We start from the raw sequence: 11,957 nt of genomic DNA on the forward strand, positions 1-11,957 counted from the left end.
GGGGCCTTTAATGGATTCCGGCCGAAACGAGGAACACAAAGAAAAGAGATCGGTTTTCTTTATTTTCGGATTCATTTAGTTGGGCAGTGGCCGCAAATCCAAACCCTTGCGCGCGACCTGCTACATTTCGATCGATCGATCGATCTGTCTCCTCGTGGCGCGGTGCGAATCTGAACGCGAGGAGGAAGAGGAGGAAGAAGCAAATTCGCTCCTTTCTCGAGTGGGGGTATGTATGGTAACCGTTAAGTGTGGGGAAAAAAAATCCGAGAATTTTAATGAAATTGCCGCTGTGCTTCGTTTTGGATGGACGTATGGCGTCGGAGGGGGATCGGTCAGTTTGAGGATGCAATGTGAAGGGAAGAGGACCTAAGCCGTCCGCCATGGATCCGCCTTTTTCTGGTAGATTTATTGCCTCTTTCTCGAGCTTTTTCTTTTTCTCATTCTTTTCCTTTCTTTTGTTTTGGTAATTGTCGCGTCGGGAGCACCTGATCTGTTCGTTGATGTGGATTTAGAACGGATCGCGTTCGTGGTTCTGCGCAATTTAGAGGTTTCAGAGATATTTTTCCTTTTTGTGTGGTTTTTCTGGTTCCTGGTTTAACAAAGTTGGAAAATTTGAAGGGCTTAGTGGTTTTCTTCGTGTTTGGCATGATAAAGATTGGAGTTTGATAGGATTTTCGGCGTCCTCGTTAAGTTTTCGTATATTGGTATTTTTCTATATCGTTTGCTTCGTTGCATTGTGCTCGTCCAGATATCTCAGTTTGGATAGCTGCAAATTATCTCCAAAGAAACAATCTTTCAAACATCTCCATAATTTGTCCGATGAAAAGAAAAAAGAATCCCGTTCGCAGCCTGTTTTCACCATTCTTTCATCATCTACAAAACATTGTAGTATTTCTATTTTCTTCGTCCCTATGGAAACCTGCAACTAGCTGATGTCATCTTCTTTAGCCAGTATACTCCTCTAGAAAAATTAAGGTTTACTGTAACAAAATTTCAATTATCACGTTTAGAAGCATTTACGATAAGAAATGTATAATGTGATTTAGTTCATGAATCGTTTCTCTGATTTATAGTTTCCTTATAATCTTAAATTTTCTTCTTTTTACCTGATCGGGTGACGTTGACCTCATTTCTGATTTATCTAACCAAAATATGTTAAACTTACTTACCAGTTTCACTCTTCAGGATTTGTGCTTGACCCATCTAAATGTAGCCAGTTGAGCATTGAGGAGAAGAGAGAACTTGTCCGTGAATTGACAAAATGGCCAGAGAGTGCTCTTGAGAAGCTACAGACATGGACCCGCCATGACCTTTCAGACATTCTGTGTGCTGAGATAGGAAAGGAGAGAAAGTATACTAGCTTAACTAAACAGAAAATGATAAATTGCCTTCTTCGAGTAGTTTCTCAAAAGAAATCTGGGGAGAATGCAAACAAAAGGGATTCATCACAGATACCGTCTACACCTAGTCCTCAAACCACAGCTAAGAGACAAAGGAAGAGTGAGAATCCAACACGGTTACCAATTGTCACAAATAACCTCCAGATAAACAATGTAGAAGAAGCTCCGGAGAATCTAAGATATTGCCAGAATTCTGCCTGCAGAGCTACTCTTAACATGGAGGACTCATTCTGCAAGCGTTGCTCATGTTGTATATGTTACAAATATGATGACAACAAGGACCCTAGTCTTTGGCTGTTTTGTAGCGCTGAGACTCTTTCTCAGGGTGAATCTTGTGGCATGTCTTGTCATCTTGAATGTGCCCTTAAGCATGAAAGTACTGGTATGATGAATAGTGATACATGCACAAAATTGGATGGGAGATATTACTGTGTTCACTGCAGAAAATCTAATGACTTGCTTGGGTAATTTCTTATCACACTTTTTATTTGTTTAGAATAATTTTCTTAATTCTTCATCTTTGCCAACACCTCTTTTGTTTCTATGCAAACATTCTGAGTTACATCTGCACTTAAACAAATGCGACAGTATTATTAGGTGGTATTATAGTGTTAGGACTCACAACTGCATAGTTTTCTCATAAGTTTGTTCAGTAAGAAATTTCTGTTGCTTTGGAGTGTAAAATGATGCATCTGATGTGTTTCTTGTGCTGTCTTTTCGTTTAGTATCAAAACATATGTTTTGATAAATAACTAGTACTCATTTACACACAAAAAAAAAGAGAGAAAAAAAGATAACTAGTACTTGAGGAATATTGCTCATTTCAACTGGTATATTTAATGATCCTCCAACCTTGTAACTTCTTTATATAATTGATTATGTAGTCATGTACTTGCAGAGAGTAAATCCATCCAAATATCTTGTGTGCAAATCCATATTCAGCGTGTGCCTTCTTTTGTTGCATAGCAGATTTTTAATTCTAGTTCATATGGCTTTCTTCTGTGTGCATATGATGAATGATGAATCTGACCTACTGATAATTCCTCTACATTGCAACACATAATAACTTTCATATTCTTCATGGATGTTTTGTTTCCTTATCAAGTTAGACTATGTAATCAATACGACTCCTTGCAATGCAATCCAATTGCATATTCTTCTATCCAGGTTTGTTGAATCCTTGCTTCTAAGGAGGCTGAATGGCATATATCTAGTGGACCTTTGTATTCTGATTTATAAACATCTATACAGTGTTTATCTAGAGGATTTCAATGAATATCATGGCTCATTTATGGCTCCATCAGTGGATAAAAACTAGTTTTTAAGAACAGGATAAATAATGTGGAAGTACTGCATACAAATAAACTACTTTTTGAGAACATGAATATTGTGGAACTAGTAGACAGAGTTTAGTGATAAGTTAGGATCTTGGTTGGACTATTAGATATAATTAAGTTAGGTCAGGATGATAACTATGCCATTCACCTGAATTGTCCTAACTATTTTAAATTGACTACAGGAATCTTATCCTTTATTGAGCTTTATACAAGGTTATATCACTAATAATATTCAGATTAACAGAACCATTTTTACTACATCGACTTATACTTTTGTTGGCCTCCCTCTATTCCTCATATTTTTGATACCTAAGGTCCATTTACACCCAAGGATGGAAACACTTTCCATGGATTGGCACAAGAGTTTAGGCATGTAAACATTCTTTTCTTTGTTAATCTGGGTGAAAGCTTCTGCAGAACTTGACTAGAAAGAATTTTAATCCAAATTGCTTCCATCCAAAATCAGGAATCTGGCGGAAGAGGTTGGCTTCCACAGAGAATAAACAAATTACCTATTTTGCTCTGACTAAGGCTAGTTGATGACACTAGTAGGCTCCTATTGCCGTTCTAATATTTTGATATGTCATCATTCAACACTCTGATATGCTGCATCATTCTATTTATTGCCACCGTTGAGATGATTATGTTGTCATCCTTATCTTTAACCTTGAGGATCTTTGTAAGGAGGGCGGGGCGGTGGGCAGATCAGTCAAGGGTTGTCATTGGTGAGTTGGGAGTTGCAGTAGGGGCTGAGCTGGATGCGGTTGTTGCAGCTAACCATTAGCTTAATGCAACTCTGAACACCAAGTGATGCGGCCAATAGACCAGGGATGCAGCTCCCAACACCAAGCGTCATGACATGGTGAGTGGCTAAAATATATTTGAGCAAGAAGATAAGAACAAGGGGTAATAAGGTAATTTTAGTTTTTCATATCTTTACCTCCTTTTTATTAGGTAAATAGTTTTTTTCCTTCCTTTCCTTTCCTTCTTTTCCTCCGCATTTCCCTTCCCTCCTTATCGATTCAACTCTTCTGCCTCTCTCCCTGTTACATTCCAACCTCCCTGAATATATGTTACATGTCTCCAAGAGGCCCAAATGTAATGAGAAGAGAGGCGTTTTGTTTACCTAATTCAAAAGGATTTTTCAGGCAGGTCAAAATGTAAAAGAGGGTTTCCAGTTATCTCATTCAAAGAGATATTCATGGAGGTCAAAATGTTATGAGGAAAGAAATTTTTTTGTTTATCTAATTCAAATGCAAAATGTAATTGGGGTTGTTAATTCAAAGGGGGCCATTAGGATTTTGATTCCAATCCATATGTACCTAGTGGTAATCCATCGAAATAAAGAGCAGACTTCCAATGACTTAAAATGGTTATTTGAGATAAGCGACAAATATAGTTTTCATTTGGCAACAACTGGAAGAAAGTAACAAAGATTTTGATTTTGGAATGTAAAAGTTATCATGGATTTATTTCATCAGAAGACTTTATATGAAGTAGGTAATAGATTCTGATGACAATTGGCAGGAATAGATGGAAGACTTGGTAAATGACTATAATGCAGAATTAGCATCCTGATGGTAACTGGAGATTTATGACTTTTGTGTCTCAAAAACTTAACAGAATGGAAATATTGTGTCTTAGATATGACATGAAGGAACAAAAGTTGGACATGTTGGTTTGCACCAAGAATATTCATTGCCAATGGTTGAACCAATATAGTAATTGTTCCTAATTATCTGGTGATTTTGTGCAACCATTTCAACTAGTAAAAAGATTGTTCTCCTTTTGGATCAGAGAATCTTGTTTTGCTAGATTTTGGTTAGGTTATTTTATTTTTTTTGAAAAATGAAGTTGATTACATGTGCATGCTTGTGATTAAATTTAGCTTTACATTAATGGGAGCTCTGCTATCATTTTTGTTGAAATGGTTAATTTTTATGTGCTGATAAAAAAGTTTTGTTTGAGAAAAGACAATGTTTAAGAATAAAAATAGGTAACATGTAAATAGACACAAGATGAACTCGAGAGAAAGGTCTAGAGCAGGCTGTTGAGGTTGTTGGAAAAGTTTCATGGTGAATGTATGCAGTCTTCTCATGGTTGTAGATTTGAAGCATGCACATATTTAGACAAAAACTCATTGAATGAATCATATCTGAATCTTCAAAATGATTGGTGGGAGAAGGCTTCTTATGCTTCTAGATAATTGGTTGAGTTGTCATTGACATCAAGGTTGCTTGCCCTTAAATGAAGCCTATTTATTTTATCCTTTGAATGAAATAATCATTTATAAAATTTATGTTTGTCTACTCAACTTTAGAAAACTATGATGTTAACCAAATAGTGAAAAGACAGTGAGGTTCCATGACCCGGTATGTTTACCATTATCATCTCCTCCGGAGCTGCTTTGCCTCTTACTGTATTTTTCTTGGACAAGCAGCTTGTGTTAATAACAGCAGCCACATAAAAGTTGCTTATTTTGTTACTTGCAAGACCATTAGAAACACTTAAACAAACTGGAGGAATGGACTGCAGATGCTTATTGACAGTAGATTTAGAGTAAAAGCAGCAGTAAACTGTGACTTGGCTTTGCGGTCACAGGTTAGACATTGTTATGGATAGTTTTGATAGAAAGGAACACGGTCAGTTTCAAAACACATCAGCACATATTGGAAGACAATATACTAGCTGTATAACCTCAATCTTCACAATTGCGCAGGTGCTGGAAGAAGCAGCTTGTGATTGCAAAGTATGCTCGCCGTGTTGATGTACTGTGTTATAGGATTTCTCTTAGTCATAAACTTCTCAGCTCAACAGAGAAGTACCAGAGTTTGCATGAGATAGTTGACCAAGCATGGAAGAAATTGGAGTCTGAGGTCGGTCCTATTGATGATTTAGAAAATATGGCACGTGGAATTGTCAACCGACTTTCTGTTGGTGCTGAAGTTCAAAAACTGTGTGCCAGAGCAGTAGACTTACTGGATTCCATGCGTTCGGATGCCCAGTCAACTCATTCTCGAGTTCACCGTAAGCTTCGAGTCTCTTGAACATTATGCTATGGTTTGTTACTCCCGCTAATTGTTTCCTTGCATCTTTGTTGTGTGCAGAAATTGTTTCGGTATCCTCTAGCTTCATTAGATTTGAACAAACATCACCCACATCCCTCACTGTTGTTTTTGATATAGAGAATGACTCACCTCTAACTAAAGAACTAGTTGGTTTTAATTTGTGGCTCAGACTAGCAAACAGCCCAGCATACCCTGATGAACCATCATTTTCTGTGTGTAACCCAAAGAGGAGATTGCTAATCACAGAAATAGCTCCAAATATAGAATATATGTTTAAGATAGAAGCTTTTAGCATTACAAATGATCTGGGGACATGGGAAATTGGAGTAAAAACTCAAGGCAACCCCGTCGTCGACAACTCTGTGGATGTAGCGCTGGAGACAGATGTTTCAGGATCACATTGCCAAAGCCCTAAAGCAACAAGTAGTGCCTTGTCAAATCCCTCTGAGGGAGATGAATCTAATACTAATAGTACAACATGTGCTGACTTGAATAAGCTGCCAGAAATGGATTTTGATGATTTTGAGAAGCCTGAGATTGTTGAGACAGAAAGATCATCAGACCATACTGAAAAGGATACTAACCAGCAGAAGACTGAATGCAAGGGTATTATTTCTGGAGTAGAAGCTATTGTGCCAGAGATGACACTTGGGCACTCCGAGTCTGCTATAGATGAGGAACCAAACTCGACCATTTGCACAGATTCCACCAAATCCATGGAGAATAACCAGGCGTCTGAGGTCCTGAAATCAGAGAATGAATCTAACAATCCTGTCGGCAACACAATTGCGATTGTGCCATTTGGAAAATTAGATTCCACTCTTCCTGCTGCCCTCTGCAGGGCAGAGACTGGAACAGATGGCTCTGGGAGGTGCAACAAAGGGAAATCCAAGGTAGACATATTTGAGAATGGTTCAACGAAGCCGGACAAAGAACCAGGGAGTTCATCAAAGGAGAGACAATTTGACGTTGTAAATCTTAGCGATTGCTCTCTGGAAGGGACCTATGAGTCCTGTGTGAAGGTGATCAGATGGCTGGAATGCGAAGGGCATATCGAAACCAGCTTCAGAGTAAAGTTCTTGACTTGGTTCAGCTTGCGGGCAACCCCTCAGGAGAGGCGAGTTGTTAGTGTATATGTTGATACTCTGATGGAAGATCCTCCAAGCCTTGTAGGGCAGTTGGTCGACACCTTTTCAGAAGCAATCTACAGCAAGAGACCACCACCAATGCCGAATGGCTTCTGCATGAAGCTTTGGCATTGAGAGTCCATTCTTGATCCTATTTGATAGTGATTTAGATACAAATTGTCGCATTGATTCTTCAGCGAAATACTTATTCATGGATCAGCCAGTTGAGGTTGAGGTCAATCCCCATTGTTGCTCATTGAAAGTTACACTTTTTATGCATGTACTAGATTCCTTTGACATTGCTGTTATGAAATTATGTGACACTGATCTTTATTTCAAGAAGCTCAAGCATCAATATTTATTATCTTTCTGAGTATTTATATTTGTTACATAGCTAATGTCCAAGCAATGGATCCACAGTAAAAAGAGTAATTGGGTGGGCAAAAATGAAGTATTTTTTCTTCATAATATTAAGGATAGATTTTTTTTTTTCAAAATAATGTTTTTTTAAATAATAGAAAATAGTAGTTTTATCTAAAATTATGATATGATTATTTTTTACTTAAATTTTAAATTTGAATATAAATTATGTTTTTGAATTGACTAATTAATGACTTACACAGACATTTCAACTAAAGTTACTAAATAGAACAATTTTTATTATGTAGTAATATTGATAAATAATTTTGATAAAAACAATTAGATTCAGGTAACAATCTTGATCAAAATTGTTACATAGATTGTTAAAACTACTAAATAATGAATAATTTGGTCACTTTCAAAATATGATTGAATTTCAATGTTCTTTCAGAATATATAAATTTAAAATTTGAGTAGAAAATACTTATATAATAATTTTTAAATATAACTATTATATGATTAGATTTGAATTCTTTTATCATTTTAAAAATAGGGATGAACTCCAATTGTCTTTTAAACATGCATCTAAGTATTCAGATTTAAATTTTGGATCAAAAATCATTTTAGTTAGACATTTTAAAAACATAAATGGATTCCAAAGAGCTATTTATATATTTAGATTAAAAATTTGGATAAAAATATCATACCAAAATTGTTATATAGTTATTTTTATAATTTTTAAAATTATTATTTCTGATAAATTTTATTTATAATTCATGTATCAGTTTAAAAATATACAATAGAATTTGTATCACTTTACTCACATTATTTTATTTAAAAAATTATTTAAGTAATATTTTATATTTTTTAAAAAAAAATCAAATATTAATTATAACTAAAATATTATCGGTTTAATTAAAATTGGTTAAACAATCAATTTAATTTTTTTGACAGAAATTTATAATAGAATATTTTAGATAAAATATGTTTTTAAAAATGTGGCTCCATCCATGTTTTTTGTGTACTTGATGCATGTTAATCATTTTGTGGGTCACTTTCAAGTGTCTTGTCTTGTGTTTGGGTCTTCCATCCATTGCCGACCGCCGACGGCATGATATATAATACAATTAATGCGTACTCTCAAATGCCCTCCCAACGGTAATTTACCAAATCACGCACTTAAATATCTTAATTGACCAAAAGACATATGTTACTTTAGTTTTTATCAAAGGGCGCATTTTTTCAAGTGCACTTCCCTTTTTATCCTTCTGACAAATTAAACCTTTTTTTTGTCGTTTTCCTTTTCTCTCTCTTCTCTTTCCTATTACCTCTTTCATCAACGAAATGTAAGATTTAGTTATTTTTTTGATAACATTTTAATACATTTAGAGAAGCTAAAATAAACAATGGATAGCATAGTTAAACTCCTTGCAACATCAGGAATCCACAGAAACTGAAATGGGTGTAATCTGAGGTCTCTAGGTCTATCAGTGGGTTTTGACCGAACTTCGATTACACCAATTTCAGTTTCTATGGATTCCTGGTGTTACAAGGAGTTCAAATATGCTATCCATTGTTTATTTTGACTTTTAAAAGGTGTTAAAATAGCAGAAGAAAAAATCAGCAAAAAGGCTCCAAATCAGGCCCACGTTGGGCCTGATATGGAACCATATCAGGCCCAACGTGGGCCTGATATGATTCCATATCAGGCCTAACGTGGAGCCTTTTTGCTGATTTTTTCTTCTCCTATTTTAACACCTTATAAAAGTCAAAATAAACAATGGATAGCATAGTTAAACTCCTTGCAACATCAGGAATCCACAGGAACTGAAATGGGTGTAATCTGAGGTCTCTAGGTCCATCAGTGGGTTTCGGTCAAAACCCACTGATGGACCTAGAGAGCTCCGATTGCACCCATTTCAGTTTCTATGGATTCCTGGTGTTGCAAGGAGTTCAAATATGCTATCCATTGTTTATTTTGACTTTTAAAAGATGTTAAAATAGCAGAAGAAAAAATCAGCAAAAAGGCTCCACGTTAGGCCTGATATGGAATCATATCAGGCCCACGTTGGACCTGATATGATTTTTCCTTGAGCTTCATACAATGTAGAGAAATTAATTTGATGATAGAAAACCAAGAGTTCTGTTAGTCCTATGATTTAATTATCTTTTTCTCAAGCATATTGTGCAAATTGATTCTCTGTTCCTCTGAACATTGTTTTATCAGTATATTGCAATATCTGCTAATACCTTTACCTTAATACTGCATCATATCTTCTGTATTCTCAACATTACCCTCATGATTCACATTACAGATCATCCTTGGCTGCAGAATGCCAATAAGGCACCCAATGTAAATCTTGGTGAAACTGTTCGAGCAAGACTCCAGCAATTTTCAATGATGAATAAATTTAAAAAGAAAGCTCTTAGGGTGAGAATATTTTCTTTCATGATTTCTTTCTGTGTGAATGCTTGACATTTGTCCAGCTGATTATTCCAAGACACACCTAGTATTATTATGTTCATTCTAAAACTGTGTTAATGCAGGTGATAGCTGAACACTTGTCTGTGGAGGAGATTGCCGACATAAAGGAAATGTTTGAGAATATGGATATTAACAAAAAAAGGGTAGATAAATTTTGATGAGTTAAAGTATGGTTTGCGCGAGCTCGGACACCAGGTTGCTGATTCAGATGTCAAAGCATTATTGGAAACAGTAAGTTATTGCTGAAGATGCAATCTTTTTTTTTAAAGTAAAAAAAATTGACTGTGGGTTATGGCAATCACACCATTTCCATTGGCATTACACAATTATGGGGTGACAAGGGAAAACAAACACAAAGAATTAGGCACAAATTCAAGCCACAACCCTACTAGATCCATCAAGAAATTCATCAAGAGTTGCTGACCAAACAAGATCCAAAGATGGACCTATCAGCAATATACTGATAAAACAATGTTCAGAGGAACATAGAATCAATTTGCACAACATGCTTGAGAAAAAGACAATTAAATTATAGGACTAACAAAACTCTTGGTTTTCTATCATCAAATTAATTTCTATACATTGTATGAAGCTCAAGGAAAAATCATATCAGATCCACATTGGGCCTGATATGGAACCATATCAGGCCCAACGTGGGCCTGATATGATTTCATATCAGGCCTAACGTGGAGCCTTTTTGCTGATTTTTTCTTCTGCTATTTTAACATCTTTTAAAAGTCAAAATAAACAATGGATAGCATATTTGAACTCCTTGTAACACCAGGAATCCATAGAAACTGAAATGGGTGCAATCGGAGCTCTCTAGGTCCATCAGTGGGTTTTGACCGAAACCCACTGATGGACCTAGAGAGATCCGATTGCACCCATTTCAGTTTCTATGGATTCCTGGTGTTACAAGGAGTTCAAATATGCTATCCATTGTTTATTTTGACTTTTATAAGGTGTTAAAATAGGAGAAGAAAAAATCAGCAAAAAGGCTCCACGTTAGGCGTTGGGCCTGATATGATTCCATATCAGGCCCAACGTGGGCCTGATTTGGAGCCTTTTTGCTGATTTTTTCTTCTGCTATTTTAACACCTTTTAAAAGTCAAAATAAACAATGTATAGCATATTTGAACTCCTTGTAACACCAGGAATCCATAGAAACTGAAATGGGTACAATCGGAGTTCTCTAGGTCCATCAGTGGGTTTTGACTGAAACCCACTGATGGACCTAGAGACCTCAGATTACACCCATTTTAATTCCTGTGGATTCCTGATGTTGCAAGGAGTTTAACTATGCTATCCATTGTTTATTTTAGCTTCTCTAAATGTATTAAAATGTTATCAAAAAAATAACTAAATCTTACATTTCGTTGATGAAAGAGGTAATAGGAAAGAGAAGAGAGAGAAAAGGAAAACGACAAAAAAAAATGTTTAATTTGTCAGAAGAATAAAAAGGGAAGTGCACTTGAAAAAATGTGCCCTTTGGTAAAAACTAAAGTAACATACGTCTTTTGGTCAATTAAGATATTTAAGTGCGTGATTTGGTAAATTGCCGCCTCCCAATCATAACACCATTATTTTATATTAACATGTGCCACGTGGCATTCTAAGAAGAGGAGCCATAGCCTTTTAGTAAAAAAAACACTCTTATTATTTGTCATCATTTTTAACCCCAAATTGTCTTGCCGAAAAGGTGTTTACATGTTTTTTTTTTTTTTTCCTTTTGCTGGTCTATTTTGTTATCTAAAGTCTAAACTAGCTAGTATATTTTGATTTCTACATGTAATTCCTAAATCGGTCATTAGGCTAACATGAGAGCACAGAGGGCCTTGGTGGACAACATTTTCCATAGCATATTAGTCGTCCAATTGTAACAAAAAATCATTATATTTATCTTAGACATCTCTTATAGTCCATTTCCAAATCATATGAAACAAGATAAATTATAAGATCAATCTATAGTTAAATTAACTAAAAAATAGAAGGAATTTTTTTTTTCTCTGAGAGCAGGAACTCATCAAAAATTAATCTCTTACCCTATTATACTAAATTTACTACACTCTAACAAGTCGTCCCATGACTTTAGTTAAAAGTATTTGATAATTCAACATGTTTTTAGTTTGCAATCTTTCTTGTAGTATATTCGCCAAGTAGTTTTAGATAAAAGTACTTTA

General features: G+C 35.6%; 1 protein-coding gene and 1 long non-coding RNA gene across 3 annotated transcripts; both read left to right on the plus strand.

Moving 5' to 3' along the window:
* On the plus strand, window positions 1–7,296 carry LOC122006677 (VIN3-like protein 2). Of its 2 annotated transcripts, none has more exons than XM_042562263.1 (4): window positions 1–399; window positions 1,173–1,864; window positions 5,457–5,764; window positions 5,845–7,296. In XM_042562263.1, exons 2-4 carry the CDS (start codon window positions 1,377–1,379, stop codon window positions 7,065–7,067), a joined length of 2,019 nt encoding a protein of 672 aa, XP_042418197.1. In that variant the 5' UTR covers window positions 1–399; window positions 1,173–1,376; the 3' UTR covers window positions 7,068–7,296. The 2 variants fall into 2 exon arrangements, with proteins under 2 accessions (XP_042418197.1, XP_042418196.1); XM_042562262.1 differs by having other exon boundaries at window positions 1,186–1,864.
* Window positions 7,297–9,538: 2,242 nt separating this feature from the next.
* On the plus strand, window positions 9,539–9,901 carry LOC122004014. The gene is made up of 2 exons (XR_006118187.1): window positions 9,539–9,723; window positions 9,840–9,901. It is a non-coding gene; the product is annotated as an uncharacterized LOC122004014 (long non-coding RNA).
* Window positions 9,902–11,957: the final 2,056 nt, after the last annotated feature.

Source organism: Zingiber officinale, chromosome 7B (genome assembly GCF_018446385.1).
Source record: "Zingiber officinale cultivar Zhangliang chromosome 7B, Zo_v1.1, whole genome shotgun sequence".
Classification (NCBI taxonomy): domain Eukaryota; kingdom Viridiplantae; phylum Streptophyta; class Magnoliopsida; order Zingiberales; family Zingiberaceae; genus Zingiber; species Zingiber officinale.

What these genes read in the sequence shown, in the direction of transcription:
- LOC122006677 (XM_042562262.1), top strand. An exon ending in AAATCTAATGACTTGCTTGG is followed by an intron (nt 1,865 to 5,456) that starts GTAATTTCTTAT and finishes ACAATTGCGCAG; the next exon opens with GTGCTGGAAGAAGCAGCTTG. An exon ending in AACTCATTCTCGAGTTCACC is followed by an intron (nt 5,765 to 5,844) that starts GTAAGCTTCGAG and finishes TGTTGTGTGCAG; the next exon opens with AAATTGTTTCGGTATCCTCT.